Source organism: Tupaia chinensis, unplaced genomic scaffold (assembly GCF_000334495.1).
Source record: "Tupaia chinensis unplaced genomic scaffold, TupChi_1.0 Scaffold000052_1, whole genome shotgun sequence".
Lineage (NCBI taxonomy): Eukaryota > Metazoa > Chordata > Mammalia > Scandentia > Tupaiidae > Tupaia > Tupaia belangeri.
The window spans coordinates 4,006,058-4,027,342 of NW_006159510.1; the positions used below are offsets into that span (position 1 = coordinate 4,006,058).

Consider the following 21,285-nt stretch of genomic DNA (forward strand, 5'->3'; position numbering starts at 1 on the left):
TGTGGTATTTTACCACGTGCCACCATCTAGCCCCTCCCCTTTTATTTTTTAGAAAAAAGTATTTATCATTATCTTAGGCTGTCAATGCTTGAAATGTCCTTTCAAGTACACCAAGAAATGTCTGCATAGTCATTTTTCGTTAAGTGTATTTTGACTGTAGAATAACTCTTCTTTCCTGCAAGAACTGTAAATAGTTATCCAAAATAAATGTCTTATTCTCTTTCTCCATCCTACTGCCACCAACATAACCTGGCAGCCAGCTTCTCCAACTTATCTCCATGTCACCAGTGCACACAGAATAAAATCTACTCCTCCTCACAGGCTCTGAGTAAGATGGTGCTGCTGTCATAATGGCAGCCTGGATCATCCACCCTGCACATCGCAAGCCAGCTGCACTGTCATTTCAGTACCTGAAACATGCCAAGCTCTTCCCCACAGCTTCTGCCTATGGCATTCCCCTAGCCTATAATTGTTCCTGCAATTTCCTGGACACCTGCATTAACCTTTAGACTTCAGTTTCTGTGGTGTCTACTCAGAGAAGCCTCCTCGACCAAATTATCTAAAGTAGCTCCTTCACTGTTATGGTTTTGATAATGGCTTGTCCCCAGAGGGCTGATGTTGCAATTTGGTCCCCAGTGTAATGACACTGGGAGGTGAGACTTTATGAGCTGAGTCCTAGGGACCAGCAGATGGCCTAATAGTTATGTTGCTGGACATCCATAAAGTCAACCACACTTTGAATCCCAAATCCAGTCTTAAAATCAAGCCGGACGCATGTGTGTGTCCAAAATCCCTCGAGGAAAATGGAGAAGGGATTGTGGAATGGTCATTCCCCCGGGGGATGATTTCTCACTGTCTGCCTCTCTTTCTCTAACTCTCTGGGGAGCATACGTGCCCTGTACCAAAAATCTCTCTTAAAAAAAAAAAAAAAAAAAAAGAGCTGAGGTCTAGTGGGTGGTGACTGGATCATGAAGATGTCACTTAAATGAATGAATGTTCTTGCGAGACCCAGTAAACTCTAGCTCTCATGAAAAGGAGTTCGTTTTCAAGAATAGGTTGTTATAAAATATGGCTGCTCCATCTTTCTCTGCACATCCTCCACCCACCCTCTGTTTCTATTTCCCATAATGGGATATAGTCAGCCTTATACCTTTAGACTTTCTAGGCTTCCAAACTGAGTCAAATAAACATTTTATATGTATACATATATGTATATATATAAAATCTACCCAGTTTCAGGTAATCTCTTAGCAACACAATAGCTAAGGCACTTATTCCATCTCAGCCTGTAAAGCATTAATTGGGTCCCCATTTGCCTTTCACACGGAGCTTTCACAACTCCAAAAATCTTTTTAATCTACTTTCATTTGGACCAAATGCCACTTAACAAGATATTTTAATAAAATTAGATTTTGAATAAAATTTAAATTACATAAAACTTCATTTTTAGCTTGATCCCACTGTAGATAATATTGGGCTGTTGGAAAAGTCATGTATTTTTCTGTTTTCCTATACAAAAATGTGTCATGACTTTCCTGATGAGCTAATATAGAAGTTGTATATAATAATTGAGCTATTCCCAGAATCTGGAATAATTTTTAAGTTATTAGGGAAAAATGAGCAGAAAAATCTATGGATAGTAAGAGAGGTCTTGGGACCAGTAGATGACATAATGGTTACGTTGCTGGACTTCCATGTAGTCAGGTCCCAGGACCTAGCAGCTTAAAACTCATGCCGGGCTTGTGTGCGTGCGTGCCCCAAATCCTGAGAGAATGGTGAACAGATTGTGCTGTGGCCACCCCCTGGAGGATGATTTCTCATTTTCTGGCTCTTTTGTCTCTGGTGAGCACAGGCACCCTACAGCAAAAATCTCTCTGAAGAAAAAGAGACAGAGAGAGAAGGCTTTGCATTGTTATGAAGTCACAGCAATCCAAATCTTTCTTTCTTGATTCCTTATACTAATATAACATGAACTTTTAAATTAACATGAAATTTAGATAACAATCACATGGGACTTGAGGAATAAAAAAATTAAGTGATCAGTAAGGAAATCCCACCCCCAGGGTACTAGGGTACATGTGTTAGCCAGAGAGAGACAGAAAAAGAGAGGGAAAGTGAGAAATCATCTCCCCTAGGGGGGATGGTCATGTCGCAATCCCTTTGTCCAGCATGATTTTCAAGCCACTAGGCCAGGGCCTAGAACTACTGGCCATGTGGGAGTCCAGCTCCTTCCACACTACCTGCTGGCCCCAGGAAGTTCTACTTCTTAAGTCTGAATGTAGTCCCAATGCCTGTGTAAGTAGGTGAGGCTTACTAGTCTCAACAAGGAGCCACAAGCAAAGCAACACCAGCAGTCCTGAGTCTTCTACAACCATCATGGTGCTTCACTCACTTTGGTTGGACTATACTCATACATCAGCAGTCACTGCCAACGTCAGCTTGCATTCTCCACAGAAAACGGTGCCTGCTTCCTGTAACTTTGTTTTAACTTTCATACAAGCTTACTGTAATAAGAACAAATTATTTTATAATACTCTCGAGGACTAGACCAAAAGTATGTATTATGTCAAATAGTTAATCCTCTCAGAAATGTTTGGAGAGGTTATGAGAGATGAAGAAGCATGATTATATACCATTAAATGTCAGCATAAGAGATGGACAGAAAATATGACTGATTTTTTTTTTTTTTATCTAAAATTGAAATTTTCAAATGGGCAATCTCTAGGTCACTGTGATTATTTAGCCAATTTTTTTTAAGAGAAAGTTTTGCTATTGGGCGTGTGCACTCGCCAGACAGAAAGTGAGAAATCATCCCGGGGGGGCGGAGAGGAGTAGCCATGCCCGCAATCCCTTCTCCATTCTCCTCTTGGGATTTTGGGCATGCATGCACATGTGCCTGGTTTGAGTTTCAAGCCGTCAGGTCTGGGACTTGGAACTACAGTTAGCCTTGTAGGAGTCTAATGACATAACCATTATGCCACCTGCTGGTTCCAAGCCAATTTTTTTTTTTGGACACAAAAGAAATTAAGAAAAAATAAATAAGAGACTCCCAATAACAAAACTTTATAATAGCAATTATGAACATAGATGTTTTAATGAATTTCATATTGCAATGAAGACACCAAACACTTAAAAACAATTACATCAATACAATAAAAACAATTCCACATAACATTTATAAATGCATATGTTTTTCTCCAAAGAAACTTGTTCTTCACAGATTTAAGTAACAAATGATTTACATAGAATTCTTCAGATTCCAAAATATGTACAGAAGTTTTGACTCTACAGAAACGGATGTGCAGTGGTTCAGAGTGTTGCTTTGTCCAACAACACATTTTCTATGAAATTCTACAATGTACATTTTTCAGTAACCATACATTTTCCTTCCTTTATTAAATGAAATTCTGGACATATCAGCATATAGGACAAAACCATTCCTACTTCCAAATAAAAAGAGATCATATGTGGCTGATGTGACTTAATTTTAGCCACACACTACCCCAATCCTGTGACTCATGAAAGTACTACCACAATGGCGGTAGCCTCGGTGGGAGGAACCACAGAAATGACGACACAGGAGTTAACAGTGAGTTGTGCCTGCTCCTGGGAGCTTTGACCAAACCACTGAGAGTCTCCTGCCCACACAAATATATGAGGACACTCAGTTTTGGCGCTGGAGACTGGTCCCTCCAGTGACCAGGAAGGTGAGTAGCTACTGCAGTGAAGTTCATTGGTCTGCCATCATGGACACAGAGTTTTAAAGGTTTCAAATTTTTTTCATCTGGCAGAAATGATTTGGCTATTTGTACACATCTATCAGTGTTACTAACAATTTCAAATTAAGATACAAAGAAATGAGAACATGGCTGAAAGTGCAATGAGCTAAAGGGACCTCACTGGAGGGACCCGTAGATGGTGTAATGGTTATGTTGCTAGACGCACATAGCTGACCACAGCTTGAAACTCACACTGTGCATGTGTGCGTGCATGCCCAAAATCCCGAGAGGGGAATAAAGAGAAGGGATTGTGGCATGGAATCCCCCTAGGGGTGTTTTCTGGCTTTCTGTCTATCTCTCCAGCAAGCACACAAGCCCTAGAGCAAAAAAAAAAAATCTTTAAAAAAAAAAAAAGAAAGAAAGAAAGATTTCTCACTGTAAGGAAAACTAGGCCAGGGCAGGTATCCCGGTCACAGCGTAGTGCTCCATCAGCCACACACACTCAAGACACAGCGGCTGAAACTTGAAGTTCTAATCAATAGTGACTAGCCTGGCTTCAAGTCTCATCAATAGTACACTCGGGTGAACATGTCGAACTTTAAAAACAGGACAAATTTTGAGTTTTAAAAATAAAATTACTATAAAACATCTGCGGGCTGTCCTTCAGCTAGCAACCTCGACTCTACTATGGTCAGGCTGGGTCCCTCTGTGCCTTCCAGGCTGTCAGTCACTTCAGACTCACTCTGATGATACCCTACACCTTACCAAATGGCTCTCTACCAGTTACCGGGGGAGGCGCCCTCCCACACAGCACCACATAAAGGGGAAAACACAGGAAACTGGGGTGGGGGGGGGGTCACGGTATAGTTTTAAATATTACCTTCCTGTGTCTCTCCAAGTGATCAGCCTCCAGACGGTCATAATTAAATGTATGAGGGGCTGTAACTGAGATGTCTCTTTATCAAAACTGTAACTCAATAAGAAACACTAACTTACAAATATCAGATAAACAGTAACTTCTATGAAGGCAAGAATAACAGGCTTTCCTGTGCAGTGGTGGGATTGGCACTGAGAGGTATCCCTGTTACTCAAGACAAAAGCATCTTGTAACTGCCAGACTATTTGTTATGGTAATCACCTTACTAGCCTAATGGAAAAACCTTCTACCTTCAGCATACTTTTGGTAAGATTGTCTTTCCTGCCTTCTGAAGTGAATTCAGTATTCCAGCTATAAATCAAAAGTGCTTTAGCTAGGCAACAGTGAAACTCCAAAGTTTTCCAAATATTTATTTTTGAGGTAGTACTCATTTATTTGCATTGTTGGCTCTCAAATACCACCAAGGAAGTGAACTCATTTAGAAATATGCAAACCAAAGATTTGACAATAAATAAGATTTCATTTTCAGGTAGCAGGGCCTTCTTATAAAGGTCCAGTCACATTCAATGGATAAGTCATTTGAAACTTCTAAAAATTGTTTATAACCACAGCTATAAACTAAAGTGCTTTCAATTTTGTTTAATATCTGAAATCAGTGATTAGAATCATTAAAATTTAGAATTGGCTAGTATGAGACCTCAGGAGACTGAAATGATTTTCTATAAAAAGAGCAGAAACTTTTTCTTTTCAAAAGAAACTATCTAAATGTTGTAAAACTCAACATTCTATGCTACTGTTTTTTAACTTCTAAAATCCAGGATATTTTTACAGAACTGTAACAGAAATTAGAGTTGAAAATGAATTTCACAATAACATGTGTTAAATCTTCATACAGAAGTAAACATGGGATCTTTAATCATTCCTGCCACTGATTAGCCAACACAAATGTAGCTCTGCCATCTTCCCAGTACAAGGTAGATATGTATAATTATTCCAGAAATACACAGACCGCTTATGACTCACAATAATACACAGGTTCACATTTAATTCACACAAATGTAATGCCCCACTGTTTATCTGCCAAAGGTCAACAATGCATGAGCATCGTATGTGCTACATGGAGGTGAGCTTCACTTCTACTGACCGGAGGATGCCAATATACACACACAAGACAAAAATAAAAAGTATGATCACACATTTTTCTGTACATTTCATGCAAGCTGGGCACAATGTGAAAGAACTTATACAAAGTACCCTTCCTAGGGTCAAACTCACAAAAATGGCTGATTAATATGCAGAAAGGTCTGCATCAGTCAAGTCCATGGCAAATGACAAAACTAAGGAACGCCAGCGACCTTATTTTTCTTGCAACAATGCAGGGATGTTGATGTTCCAACCAATGGCTTGCCTATCGAACCCACAGGTGAACAGATTGCAGATGGGGTGGTCTTCGCTCCATGCTGAGCAGCATACCATTCTTCTATGGCCCTAGTAACAACCAAATAAGCCAAAATTAGAGCATTATTCCTTAAACCCAAGATTATAAAGCTTCAGTCAAATGAACAACTATACCACTCAAAGTGACAAAAGGAAAAAGAAAAATAATTCACACACAGGATTCTTCCAAGCGAGCCAAAATTCCTACACATGGCAACAGGCATTCAGGGATGTGCTGGTCAAGTCACAATGAGATGAGTAAGGTCGGAACACGTGCTGAATGAATGGGTTTAGTGGGACTCACACCCAAAACACTTTGATTCTTCTAGACTATCAATAAGCTTAAAGTCAGACAGGAAAAAATGATCAATTTGAAATTTTTAAATGAATAAACAGGCTAGAAGATATTTGGAGATAAATTAAATAAAAGTCACTCAAAGACCTCAAATACATTTTAACAAATAATTGGTTGTATGTACATAGATACAAGCATTTAAGATAATCACTAATTCTTAGAATGTGTGTAAGCAAGGCCTTCAGACTCATCCACATTTTCTAAATTAATACAACTGTTCTAAATACTATAGTTGTTATGTCATACAATAAAATACAAGAATTTGATAAAACTGACAAAGTTAAAAAGAAAAAAACACTCAAAGAATAGCACCAAACTTCCCTCTGCAAAGTATTCCATATATAAGTCTTAGGCCACAGAATAAAATTACGAGAAAGAAGAAATACATAACGAACAGTTACAAAAGGTATCTCCTATTACTTCTATGTTAATGATAAAAAATAAAATAAAATAAAATAAGCAATGAATCTATAAATTGGCAGTAAAATCAAGCCTTTGTTCAAGAACTATTTAAAATAACTCATGGCGTTCATTGGGTACTGAAATTAGGTGCTTAACTACTGGGTAGAGGGAAAAGGCCACAAGGTGCCTACAGAAGCCTGGCTTTACTGCCCAGTGAGAAACCTGGTAGCTATATCTCCTGGCCAGACGAGTCCATGACTTCACCTGAGATGGAATTCCCACTAGGATTTCCATGTCTCCTGTGCTCACAGCATGATTCCACACTCAAAAATAATCCACAACAAACTCCATCAACGATACTCCCTAGGAGGGTGAAAAGTCACTATGTGCATCAGCCAGTAAAGAGCATGAGGACTCCCAAAGTGAGGGGTCCCACGCTCTTTCTGAGAAACCAGCACTTCACAAATGACTGCACTTCATGATCCTTGCCCCTGGGATTCCTCCTAATGTCCCACAGAATTGGCATTCTCACTTATACTATCCCCAAAATATAAACAATTAAAATTATTGGCTGTGGGGACCAGCAGATGGCATAGTGGTTATGTCGCTGGACTCCCACATGGCCAACCACAGTTCAAGTCCCAGACCTGGTGGCTTGAAAAGTCATACCAGGTGGCATGTGTGTGCATGTCTAAGATCCCTAGAGGAAAATGGAGGAGACCTAACTGCAGCATGGTCACTCCCAGGGGATAATTTCTCGCTTTTCCTCTCTCACTATCTCTGTCTCTGTCTCTCTCCCCAGTAAGTACATGCACCCTAAGGCAAAAATCTCTAAAAGATAAATAAACAAAAAAAATTGTTAAATAAAATTATTGGTCCCTTTTACACTACCTATTTAAATGTTTAAGTATTTTGTTTTCCTTCTTTTTAAAACAGATCAGCTGAAAGAAGTTAGAACCATATAAGCCCATGATTTCTAGCTAAGCTTCGGTGTCCCTGAAAACCATTCATCTGAAGTGTTCTAAGTTAAAACAAACAAACAAACAAACAAACAAATAAATAAATAAATCTACTTCACATACTACTTTGGGAGGGAATTAATGCAAACACAACAGGATTCTACACTTCCAACAAGACTGAATGTTTTCAGATAATTAAAAATAAACAGTTGGGGCTAAGAGGTGGTGTGGAGGTTAGGATGATTGGATCTACATGGCTGACTAGACAGTTCAAGTCCCAGATCCAGCAGCGTCCATGTCCAGGGTCCTAGGAGGAGAATGGAGGAAAGGGGACTGTGGCATGGACATCCCCCCAGGAGGTGATTCCCACTTTTCCTCCCTCTCTCTTTGGCAGGTACATACACCCTATGGCAAAAACTAAAATGATCCATTCGGAACTCCTTATTTTTTTGAGGGAAAATGTGCATTCTAATAAGTTTATGTTTCAAAATGCAAACTATATTTGTATGGCAATTTTGTATGATGCAGCAAGCACACTTAAAAAAGAATGTTTATCGTGTTTAAGATGTAGCACCAAAGATACAATCTGAGCAATCCTAAATGAAAGTCTAAAGTAGTAAATGCTCCCAAATCCACAATGTTTTGAATACTGACATGAGACAACAGATGAAAATTTCTACATCTGACCTCATCTGACAGGTAACAGTCAAAACCCTGCAATACCAAAACATTTTATAAAAAGTATGTTTAGGCTCGAGAACCAGCAGTTAGCATAATGGCTATGTCGCTGGACTCCCATGTAGTCGACCGCGGTTCGCGCCCCAGACCCGGTGGCTTAAAACTCACGCCAGGTGCGTGTGCGTGTGTGCCCAAGATCCCAAGAGGAGAATAGAGGAGAAGGGATTGCGACATGACCATCCCCCCTGGTGGGTGATTTCTCGCTTTCTGTCTCTCTGTCTCTCTCTGTCTGTCTGGCAAGTGCACGTGCCCTATAGCAAAAATCTCTCCAAAAAAATAAATAAATAAATAAAGTACGTTTAGGCTATAGGCACAAGGTGTGTATGAAACATAAATGAATTCCATGCTCAGACATGGATCCCATAACCAAGACATCCCATTTCATAAATGAAAATATCCCAAAACTGAGAGAACCTGAAATCTTAAACATTTCTAATTCCACCACACATTTCACATTATGGATACCCTATCTGTACATCAATGATACTCAGCAGTTATCAAAACATAAAAAATTCATCTGGACGAGCAACTGATGGCTTTGCTAGGAGCTGTGAAGCTTTTTTTTCTTTTTTTTTAGTTACTCCAAATTTCATCATTTTTATACGACATGTACTCGAGGAATAAAAAAATCAATAAATAACTCTGTACGATACACTTGTAAGCACTAAAAGTGGCTGAAATAGTTCAAACACCCTTTTCTTGAGGCCAGATAATTTTTGGCAAGTTGTGCCACTTAAAGAAAAGGTGCTGCTACACTGGCAGCCATTCCCCACCTTGCAATCTATGTCCTTAACTGTCCTTGGTCTGTTCTGAAGTACACATGAAGCACTGAGCTGGCTGTGGCTCACAAACTGTACTTGAGGCTTCACGCTGTGAAATGAAACTGGTGTCAACAATAAGGAATCAACAGAGCAGCAGCTGGACGCAGCACAGAGAAAGAATGTTGTATAGCATGCCAGCCATGCTTTGAGGAGTGTGTGCACAGATGCCTGCACGCCAACTAGAGGAACCAGGGAAGGATCTTTCAAGAAGGACAGAGCAAGTTGGCTTACTAACCACACAGATATCAAGATATACTTAAAAATATCAAAAGAAAATAAAGGAGCAACAGCTCCTTGAAGAAGAGGTAATGTGCTTCTCAAGAGAAGCCAGATCCCAGTTTGAATCTCAAAGCTGCTAAGCCTAAAACGTGCCAAGCACATGCTCAAGTGCTCATGAGACCTGGAAGAAGGGGCTCATCTCTTTCTTTCCCTCCACTCCTCATAAATCTTACTTGTGTGAGCATGCACTCTATCACGAATTAGGGAAAAAAAAGGAAAACAAAAGAAAGAGTAATTGTGTTATGAGGCTCAATTAAACACAAAAGCCTGGAGAAAGGATGCCTCAAGTAGCAGGGGCAATTATGAGCGCTACGGCCCTAACCAATGAATAGAAAAGAGCCCATGACCAACATCACCCACACCAAGACTTTAACCCTGACTGCAAGACCATCAGAATTACCCAGGGAATTATCTACACACAGATTCTTGGGCAGCCCCCCTACACCCACACATACTTTGGAGATTCTGGTTCTCTTGGCCTGAGCTGGTACCAAGGAGTACGAGTTCTTGTTGAGTATTTCACGCAACAGTGATGGGGTAGGCGTGGAACACTACAGTCTGAGAAACACCATCTAACTCCCTGTACCACATTAAACAAAGTCAAGGAGGAATCCCTTAATTTTTGAGAAAGTCGAATTTAAAATGAAATGTACTCTCAATAATAGCCTACCAAAGAAAGGTATTTTTATGGTTAGAGGTGGAAGTGGGGTCTGGTCCTCAATGGCTCCCACCATCCGTGCCACACAGCTCCTGCCTGGCCACAGCAGCTGCTTGTCATTTCACACGTCTCCAGTTTGTATAAGCTCAACTACAACCGTCTTAGGGCTGTGCTTTCCCACATGCTAGCACTCACACATGTCCTAACAAGCTCATCACACGTGGCTAGTAAAATGGACGAACGGAGTATTAGATTTTATTTTATCTTAAAAGTGAAAACTAATGCTCGAAGTATTGGGAAATACTGAAGGATATGTGGAACAAACTTGAATATATGACTATTTTTAAATACAGATGAAGTACTTCCAATAGAATTTTAGGATCTGTGGGCTTTATAAAATATCTCTAGTATTTTTATATGAATTTCATGTTGAAATTATACTATTTTGGACATATTTTGATAACAAATATTGTTAACATTTCTCTCATTTCTTTTGTTTAATGTAACTATTAGAAAATTAAAACTTAGGGAACCAGCAGTTAGCGTAATGGCTATGTCACTGGACTCCCACGTAGTCGACCGCAGTTCGCGTCCCGGACCCGGTGGCTTAAAACTCATGCCGGGTGTGTGTGCGTGCATGCCCAAGATCCCGAGAGGAGAAAGGAGGAGAAGGGACTGTGGCGTGACCATCCCCCCTGGGGGGTGATTTCTCACTTTCTGTCTCTCTCTCTGTCTGTCTGGCGAGTGCACATGCCCTATAGTGAAAACCTCTCAAAAAAAAAAAAAATTTAAAATTTAGATATGTGGCTTGAATTATGTTTCTATTACACAGTGATTTTAAGATGTACAATCCCAAGCTCTTCTCTAATGCACATTGTAAATATGTGTGAATGCTCTGTTACCTGTCGACTGCTCCGGGGAAGCCGTGCTAGTCGCACTCCTGACATATCAAACAATCTCACTTGTCGGTTGTCATGGGGGAGAGCTATGATTTTTTGGCCAACACATACATTGATTCTGCAAAAACAAGGTAACAGTGGGTTATGTGTACAACAATGACAGCATAAGTTTTTGAGTTTACAGATCACAATACAGTACATATTACTCACATTCATGGCAAACTACATTAACAAAGAGGTATTATCTGCCCATGGCAGAAAGAAGAGACTAAGTCACTTATACGTAAATATGAGATCATACACACACCCCACACACATACACACAACACAGACACACACACAACTTAATACCAGATACCAACCCAATCAAACATGAGATCAAGCCCTCACAGATGAGCAAACCATAGCCACCCAACATCTGGACATGAATAGTTCATTCCTATTTCTACAAATCTCACTACACCTACCTGATTTTATACTGAATAAGCATTAATGGAATACTGAGTTTGCATTAGAGGATAAATAAAATATATTTTCCCAGGGGTCAAAACCACTTTTCCCAAGGCAATATCAATTAGATACTGAATCAACATGAATAACGCACTAAATCAGAGTGAGGCTGCATGTCCTACATGATGAATAGCTTTACCTTACCTGTTAATGGCAGAGTCTGTGCGAATAGTTGCGATTGGAGATCTCATATTTTTTAAATCCCAGACTTTCACCGTGCGGTCATCGCTGCCTGAGACAACGTTGTCTCCCACAGTGAACACAGCAGAGGTTACAGTGCTATAAGGAGAGGGGACTAGGTCAGACACCTCTGCAGTGAAGGTCAGATGCTATCCTCCCAACCATACATAAACACACGATCCTGATGCAGACACCTGGGGGTAATGGGTTAGAGCTTGCAGGCATCTTTGACTCTGCAAATTGCTCCCACCTTATAAATCTTCTCCGTAAGTGTACAAGATAGGGACACCTCATTTCTTCTCAGATTAGATAAATATAGTCCATTCTACTGTATTGTACCATCTCTAAGCAATGAAGTGTATAAAAAGTTACCAGAAAAATACAGATTAGACAGACTTGCAAAAATTTTTATATATTTGGGTCTAATAGCAGAGAACTGGAAGGCAGGAGTGGGGGTAAGAGTCCATTCCAACTATAATTCTCAATCAATTTATTCAGGACCTAATTTAGAGAAAAACTTATTCTGACAATTCAATAATTCAAACTTGGGCAAAGGACTTCAATATATATTTTTCCAAAGAAGATACACATATGTAGAGCCTAAAACAAAGCCTGACAATCAAACACAACCCTCTGTGAGACTGATCCACATGAGCGGGTTCTGGGTTTGTGTCTCTTAGTACACCAGGTACACACATGCCCAAGATCAGAGCAGTCTAAGGCTGGAAGTGGATCATGGCATCAAGACCCTATTGGAGGTGTCTGTCTCTTCTGTCTCTCCCTCATGGAAGAAATTATAAACTTTAAAAAAATAAAGATATACATAGAGCCAAATATGGTTATCAGTAGGCATCAGGGAATTGCAAATGAAAACCACAAGATACCACTACATACTATTAGGATGGCTACTATCAAAACAAAACAAAACAAAAATGAAAAGTAAGTGATGACAAGGATGCAGAGAAATTAGCACTGCTGGTGGTAACATAAAACAGTGTAGCTGCTGTAGAAACAGTACAGTGCTTTGTCAAGCAATTAACATAATGGAATATTATCAACTACAAAAATAGAAAAATTCTAACACATGCCATAATGTGGAAAAATCTTGAAATCAAAGAAGAATCTGGTTACATGTGGTCCGGGAGTACACTAACTCAGTGATGAAAAACAGAATGGATGTTATCAGGGGAGGGTGGGAATGGGAGTCTGATGAGTAGGAAGTCTCTGGTTGAGATGATGAGTTCTGGAAACAGAAGTGATGGCTGCAGAGCAATGGAAATTCCTTAAAAATGGTTAAAATGTTAAGTTTTACATTATGTATATTTAACTACAAATTTTTTTTAAAAAGAGTCTGAGGGATAGCCCATGGCATGGTAGTTAATGTGGCTGGATCCCATATGGCTGAACCCATAGTCCGACTTCACTGGCTTGAGAAAACATGCTGGGCATGTATATGTGTGTTTAAAAATCCCAAAAAGGAGAAATGGAAGAGAAGGAATTTGGGCATGACTATTCCCAAAGGAGCTGTATGGCATGGATAGGGAGTCTTTCCCACTTTTTCCTTCCATTTCTCACTGGCAAGCACACATGCCCTCTCACAAATAAATAAAAAGATATACAAATAAATGCATTTTTAGAAAAAGAATTTGAGAAGAAAAACAGAAGATCAAAACCAGTGTCCCAGAAGCTGTTTATATAATCCAAGATAACAATAAATTTTTCCACTTCTCCTCCCCCAGGGTATGCATACTCCTCAGAGAGAGAAAGAGAGAGCACCCTAAAATGAGTATGGTCACACTTCCTGAGCCACAAGGGGCCAAGTGCCCACTCAGCCAATGTGTTAATAACAAGCCTCCCCAACCATGGCCCACTCAGGAAGACATCACTTGATTTCTGGCCAGAGTCAGGAGATCCAAAGATGCCAGGACAGTAGTCTTGCAGAGAGACAAAGGCCTCACCCTAACTGTCCTACCAATCGGCGACAAAAACTAGGTTTACTCACGCTGTGTCCTAGCACTCACTGAAGCCGCTGAAACCACACAACAAGAGGATGCCCATGTACATTTCTATCTATCAATGAGATAAGGTGGCCATCATAATTTAAGTAAGCAAAAGTTTGGTTTTTATGTTCCCTCTATCTATATCCACCCTAACTGGGATTGGACCCAGCAATTGTTGGAACTTAGCAATTCCCATTTAAATGCCAGTTGTTCCTGTCACTGAGGCTGTACTATGAGATGCAATTTCACATTCTCTTAGACTCCATGCTATGGTTTTAACGTGTCTCCCAAAATTCATGTGTTAAAATTTGACGCACCACTGTACTGGTACTGACAGCGTAGAGACTTAATCTGACCGTGGTGCTAAGAGGTGGCATTTGGGGTGATTAGGCTTCAGGACAGGACCCAATGACTGAATCTTGGTTGGTTTATAAGGAGAGGGAATAGGCAGGGATATTCCCTGCTCTGTTCAAGCTCCTGCCCTCTGCCACGCTGTGATGCAACGAGAAAACTCCCACCAGATGCAGCCTTAGACCCTGGGCCTCCCACTCAGGAGCTTAATAAACCTGTTTTCTTCAATTACCGGGTCTCGGGTATTTCTTTTACTAACTGCAGAATGTAAATCCCTCTTAACGAGTACTACTCAGTCACTACATCCTATTTATGAAAATCCTCTTAATTTAAATAGGCTCACGTGAACCTCTAATTAAATCTGAGCTCCACTGCACTAATACAAGATTTTTATAAATAAAAAGCTGCCAAGAATCAAGAAGTTTCCGCAATGCCGATAAGGAACTCTGACACAAACACGGAGGCTCCAGAGCACAATCGGAAATAGTATGATGGACACGATACTTTCACATGGTCCATTACTTGCCTTTTTAGACAGTATGCCTCAGCACACTCTCTATAGTACGCACACTGGTGTTAATTCCACAGCTCAGCAGGTTCCCTCTCTGTGGTAGGGCCATCCTGTGTCCTGTAGGATATGCAAGGCTCCCTGTGTCTGCTCAACAGATGCTATCCCATGCCCCTTCCCCAGGTGACACCAACAATGTCTCCTGGAAGGCAAAGCCACGCTGGCAACCACCACACTACATAACAGAGGGACATAATATAAGCAGACACAATCTTGCACACAGCCATGTATGACAAATGGGAAATGGGCAAAGAGGACAAATTTGTAATATCAGCCCAGTGACCACCTGAGTTCTTTACACTTCCTGGCCTTTTGGCTAAGATCAAGTGTACACTTCCTGAAAGTATAAAGAACATAAAAGCCAGGGACCAGCAGTTAGCGTAATGGCTATGTCGCTGGACTCCCACGTGGTCGACCGCAGTTCGCGTCCTGGACCTGGTGGCTTAAACTCACACTGGGCATGTGTGCGTGCCTGCCCAAGATCCCAAGAGGAGAATGGAGGAGAAGGGATTGCAGGGTGGCCATCCCCCCCGGGTCGGGGGGGTGATTTCTCGCTTTCTGTCTCTCTGCCTTGCAAGCGCACGTGCCCTATAGCAAAAACCTCTAAAAAAAAAAAGAACATAAAAGCTGTAAATTAGACACTGCTATTCCTTAAATAAAAATGCAACAATAAGGCAATAAGGCTTACAGAGCTCTAACTATAGTACAGCCTTCTGAAATGGAAGGTAGGGATGACCACTGACTTCTCTGTGGGCTGTAATCTTCAGAAGATTTCAGCCAAGTTAAATCTCAGCTAACATCCTGCTAAATTAATTGGGGGAGGAGCAGAAGAGGCCTCAACAAAAGATCATCTCGCCCTATGTTAATGAAATGCTAAAAGACATTAGGTTTTTAATATATCACAATCTTGACAGGTATTATAGGACATCAAAAGAAAATAAACTGGCAAAGAGGCAGTAGTTTTAAAAGCACCCTTGGACCATGGGTCCCACGGGGAGGCTGCTGAGCTACAGCCGCTCACTGGAAAAGCCTCAGACTCTGCCAAACTCCAGCAAAACTCATTTATCTTGTCATGGGAGCAGCGGAGCATCCACTTCCAGCTGACAGCATGGTACCTTCTCAGTGCACACCACTGCCTGATCTGGAACATTCTGCTCCCTCCGTGGGTCTCAATCCATGGAAATACTGTAATGCTAGCACTCCTCATTAGGAATAACAGCTGTCTTCCCAGTCACACAGAGACACAAAACTGTTTTGCATAACAATCTGCCGAAATTTCACGGCTAAGAAAAAAAATATATGATGTGGAAAATGTGGAACTATGAAATGCTGATACAGTGTGCTTTTCTGGCACCATGTCAAAAATTGAATACGGGGTTTCTGTTTCTTGTTTCTTAGATGTAGCTTCCTACAAAATAGTATTTTTATACCCGGAGAACAGACCAGTATGTTCACAAAGAGTAAGAACTCCCTATACGGAAGCACAAGAGTGTGGGCCAGCCCTTTCCTTGTTACACAGGCTTATCTGCCCAAGCTACAAAGAATCGATCCTTAACAAGAATACCTATGGAGGTGTCACCGGGACTGTGTTCCTGTGGCAGATGTTCCAGCCTGCTACGATGTTGCCATCGAAACACAAATACAACACTTATCTTCCAAGACACCCTGACTTTAAAAATAGAGTTTGTAAACAAAGTAGGCTCCAACGGGCACACCCTGAACCCTCAATGCATCACATAGAAGGACACTGCACAACACGAGGTAGAATGGTGGTGTGATGCCTCAAAGCAGAGATCCCTTCCTGTCATTTTCCAAACCATCGGTATAAAACCAACTTCTAACAGGTAAAACAAATCTTCACCCTTAGTACCCAAACCTCATTCTAGGATTTCAGAAAGCATATTGGGTTTTTTTGCCTTTCGTATTACATGTGATTTCAGAACTTAAAGAACTCACAAAGCCTGTGTCTTAAGAACCCAGATGTAGGGGCCAGCAGGTGGCATAGTGGTGAAGGCACTGGACTCCCACTTGGCCAGTGGCGGTTCAAGTCCTGGACCTGGTGGCTTGAAAATCATGATGGGCATGTGTGTTGTGTGTGTGCCCAAGATCCCAGGAAAAGAATGGAGGAGACAAGATTATGGTGTGGTTACCTCCGCCCCTGGGGGATGATTTCTCACTTTCCCTCTGTCTCTCTCCAGTGAAAGTACATGCCCTATGACAAAAACTTTAATTTAAAAGAAAGAAAGAAAGAAAGAAAAAAAGAAAGAGAGAGAGGGGAAGGGAAGGGAAGGGAAGGGAAGGGAAGGGAAGGGAAGAGAAGGGAAGGGAAGGGAGGGAAAGGAAAAAAATAAAAGAATCCAGATGTCTGAGAAACAAAAAAATCATGTGCAAATGAAAAACATTTTTGAATAGTCCTTGAAGGCTAACTCCCAAAAAAGTGTACCTCTAAGATAAAAACCATTCAAAGGAAAAGTCAATCTTACACATGATTCCTTTTCAAGATTTAAAAATCCAACAGTTATATGGGAAAAAGAGGTTAGTTCACCTAATAGGAAGTAACACTGCAGTATCCTTGGTTACACTGGTCTCTAATCATCATCAGGAATAATTGAGATTTCCTATCTAAATTACTAATGAGTCTCTAGTACAGAACTGTTCATTCAACAAGTGTTCACTAAGCACCTGCTATGTGCCGGGTCCCCCTCTGAGAGAGCAGGCACCCCAGAGCAGGGTGAAATCACCTCCACTCTAGCAGACAAGATGGTAATGGTCATCGTATTGGAAAGAAAGCAGTGCAGTTTTAGGGTGCATGGCGTTGTTCTGATGGGTCAAAGACGCAATTGCCATGTCTACTTAGGGCTCCTAAAGTGGTTTCAAAGTTTGCCGAAGCATTATGTTTTGTTACTAAGCTAAATTATCCCTAAAGTTTCATTAACTGAATCAGTAAGAACCTTTTCCACGGACTGATCAAAGATGGCATTCAGTTCAATGCAAACTGATTTAAAATTACAGAAAAGTTAAAATGTGTAAGATTTACACAATAAGAATTTCATTCTTGCAGAAAATTTAAAATCAGCAAGGCTTATACAATAACTTCATCCTGTGGTATCAAGGGTCAAGACTATTTACTTTCTTTGAAATCTGGTCATTTTATTTCGTTATTATGAAACAACATGATGACCAGCCATAAATATGTTTGAAATATTTGTACATGTTTCAACAATTTTAAATAAATCCAAGTAACCCCTCAGGTTTTAATATCCTAACTTTCCACTCTCTTATTTTCTAGGCCTAAGACTTTGTCTGTTACATGTTCATCAATTAATATTGTCCAATGTCTCAACAGTGTTCATTACATGATTCTATGCCTAAGAAGAAACTGAAAGGTTTCATTAATTTTGATATATTCCAAAAGAAATAATATTTTTCCATCAGCTTTTAAGGTACTATAATACAGACAAGTCCTACCTCTTAGAGTAACTAGGAAAACTGAAGTTGGACAGATATTAAGAACAACAAAATTTTTGCTCTCAGACCCATTAGTAGAGTAGCAAAAACCTGCAAGGCAGTTGTTAGCTAAGCAAAACAAAGAGAGTATGGTCTTGGAAGCAGAATCCTTACAAGAATGCCAAACTACGGTGCCTGGGCTAAGTACCAGTATTCAGTTGTGTTCTCTAGACCAAGGGTATCCAAACTCCAGGCTGCAGACCAGTGCCAGTCCACGGCCTATTGGGGGCCCCTCTGGGCTGCATGACATGGGGGTGGCAGGTCAGGGGTTGACAAGAAAGCAAACAAGGCTTCATCTGTGTTTGCAGCTGCTCCCCATCACTCACACTGCCACCTGGGCTCCATTTCCTGTTGGATCAGCAGCAGCACTGGATTCTCATGGGAGCACAAACTCCACTGTTGTGATAGTCTCACTGTAAGTCGCAATGTGGTAGTGGTGGAAATGGGGTGCACAGTAGATGTGGTGCACTTGGGTCATCCTGGGACACCCAACTTCTTGGTCCATGGAATAATGTCTCCCACAAGACAGGTCCCTGGTGCCAGGAAGGGTGGAGATCACTGCTCTAGACTAAATAACAAAGCACTCAACTCTGTGTCCTCTGGTCTAAGACACAGCACTCATCTCTGAGTTCTCCTAGGTAACAGCACTCCACCCTGAGGTGCTGGACTAAGTTACAGCACTCCACCCTGAGGTGCCTGGATAAGTAAACACACTCAGCTCTGTGTTCTTTTGACTTTTTTCTGTTTCATGCATTGGTCTTGTCTTCCTGGAAGACCAAGGCTACTTAAGGACACAGACCATTTCTTAAAACTACCTGCTAGTCACAGGAGCTATCCATACAAGATTTTCTTTTTTTTTTTTGGGGGGGGGGAGGTTTTCGCTATAGGGCACGTGCGTTCACCAGACAGACAGAGAGAGACATAGAGACAGAAAGCGAGAAATCACCCCCCAGGGGGGATGGTCACGCCGCAATCCCTTCTCCTCCATTATCCTCTCAGGATCTTGGGCATGCAGGCACACACGCCCGGCGTGAATTCTAAGCCACCGGGTCCGGGACGCGAACCGCGGCCAACTACGTGGGAATCCAGCGACATAGCCATTATGCTAACTGCTGGTTCCCATATCCATACAAGTTTTACAAATGCATGCTTGACTTGTTCTGGCATTTCAGACATGTGTGGCCCTTTAGAATATAGGAGGAAATTCCTGACACCCATGCACTCATGCTCTTTCTTTATAAGAACAGGCCCTGGGCTTTTACTCAGGTTAAACTTTTATTGCTATGTCAGTTTTAAAATTTTAGGAGCAATAAGATGAATTGGAAATTAAAGGAGAAATAACATTGAACTCTAACTCAAAATAACAAGAAGTGACAACTGACTTCCAGAGAAACCGAGACCAAAATTAAACAAAACACAAAGCAGGGACACAAAATTCAAAATCATAAACTCTGGGGGCCACGTGCTGTAGGGAAGCAACAAAGTACACACAAGATTCCTGAACGCACCCTTATTTCCCTCTTTCTGTACACATACACTTAAAATAGCTGAAAGTCTCTTTTAAAAGTTTTGGTTCTTGAGTGATTACTGGTGGGATCAATTATGTGGAACACCTTGCTCCCAAAAGGAGGCAGTTAAATGAGGGGTTACTCTGCACTACGACCAGGCATCAGAACCCTAGCACTCGGCTGCAGAGCAGAGAAAGCAGGCAGAGGCTAAGCATTACAGAAGTAAAAGTGGCTGCAGATGCAGACAGGTGGCAGCTTCGCCTGAGCTAGGTTGGAGCAGGCTATGTGCAGCTATGCAGAGACCAAATAAACACACCATCCCCACCACCATGCTTTCCAAAAAATCAGCCAGGCTCTTGGCAGTTGGTACTTTACATATCTACATGCCATTCAGTGTTTTGTGCCGACACATGGAATCTGCTTAGAGGTAATGCATGCCTGCCTCGGGGGTCTGTATTGTATCAGTCAGCAAGTTTCTAGTCTGTCAATAAACTGGTTGCTGTTTATAAGGTCATCTCACTGAAAAGCAATGGAATCTGATGGTTGCCAACAAAGCTGTCAAGTAGAACAATGCAAATACACTAATTTTCTTGAATTCTTTCTTTTTAGTTGTCGCTGAAGAGTCCTTTTTAAATAAAGAATTTTGTTTGTTTTTAGAGAAATTTTTGCTATTATAGGGCTCATGTGCTTGCCAGAGGGAGAGAGAAAGAGAAATTGTCCCATCCCCGGAGGGATAGACATGTGCAATGCCCTCTCCCCCATTCTCTTCTCTGGATTTTGGGCACACACACATGCACCCAGTGTGAGTTTCAAGCTGCCACGTCCGAGATTCGAACCGCAGTCCACTATGTAGGAGTCCTGCATAACTATTACATAATCTGCTGGTCCCTTTAAATGAAGAATTTTAAAAGGGTAAAATGATAATATACTTTTTTTTTTTTTTTTGAGAGATTTTCACTGTAGGGCGTGTGCGCTCGCCAGACAGACAGAGAGAGACATAGAGACAGAAAGCGAGAAATCACCCCCCAGGGGGGATGGTCACGCCGCAATCCCTTCTCCTCCATTCTCCTCTCGGGATCTTGGGCACGCACGCACACGCGCCCGGCGTGAGTTTTAAGCCACCGGGTCCGGGACACGAACCGCGGTCGACTATGTGGGAATCCAGCGACATAGCCATTACGCTAACTGCTGGTTCCCATAATATACTTTTTTAAGTTCATTTCTTCCACAAGAGAGAAAATGGAAGACAAAGAAACAGAAAGAGAGAGGAAAAGAGAGAGAGAGAGAGAGGAATCCTCAATAGGGTGATTGCTTTCATAGTCACAAAACACAAAGAGAACACCCCAAAAAAAAACACCTGAACACAAACACTGCAGCTAAAGTCCATTTCTGCCCAACTACTGTCCCTTTTTTTTCCTCTAAAAAGCTGAGCAAAAACTTTCAATGTAAACTACTGGAAGTTTATATCATTAGCTTACTGATCCTTAATGATCCTTAGTCCTGGTTTTACAACCTCA

At 41.2% G+C, this 21,285-nt stretch overlaps 1 protein-coding gene across 3 annotated transcripts in view; it reads right to left on the bottom strand.

The window, feature by feature from the left end:
* Positions 1–4,354: 4,354 nt before the first annotated feature.
* WDR37 (WD repeat domain 37) overlaps positions 4,355–21,285 on the bottom strand; it is a 75,548-nt gene continuing 58,617 nt past the window's right edge. For all 3 annotated transcript variants that reach the window (XM_006141335.3, XM_006141336.3, XM_006141338.3), the window contains 3 exons: positions 11,799–11,933; positions 11,148–11,262; positions 4,355–6,084 (listed from right to left, as the gene is read on the bottom strand). In XM_006141335.3, the coding sequence (XP_006141397.1) occupies positions 5,953–6,084; positions 11,148–11,262; positions 11,799–11,933 (382 nt within the window). In that variant the 3' untranslated portion in view covers positions 4,355–5,952. The remainder of the gene's footprint in view (positions 6,085–11,147; positions 11,263–11,798; positions 11,934–21,285) is intronic.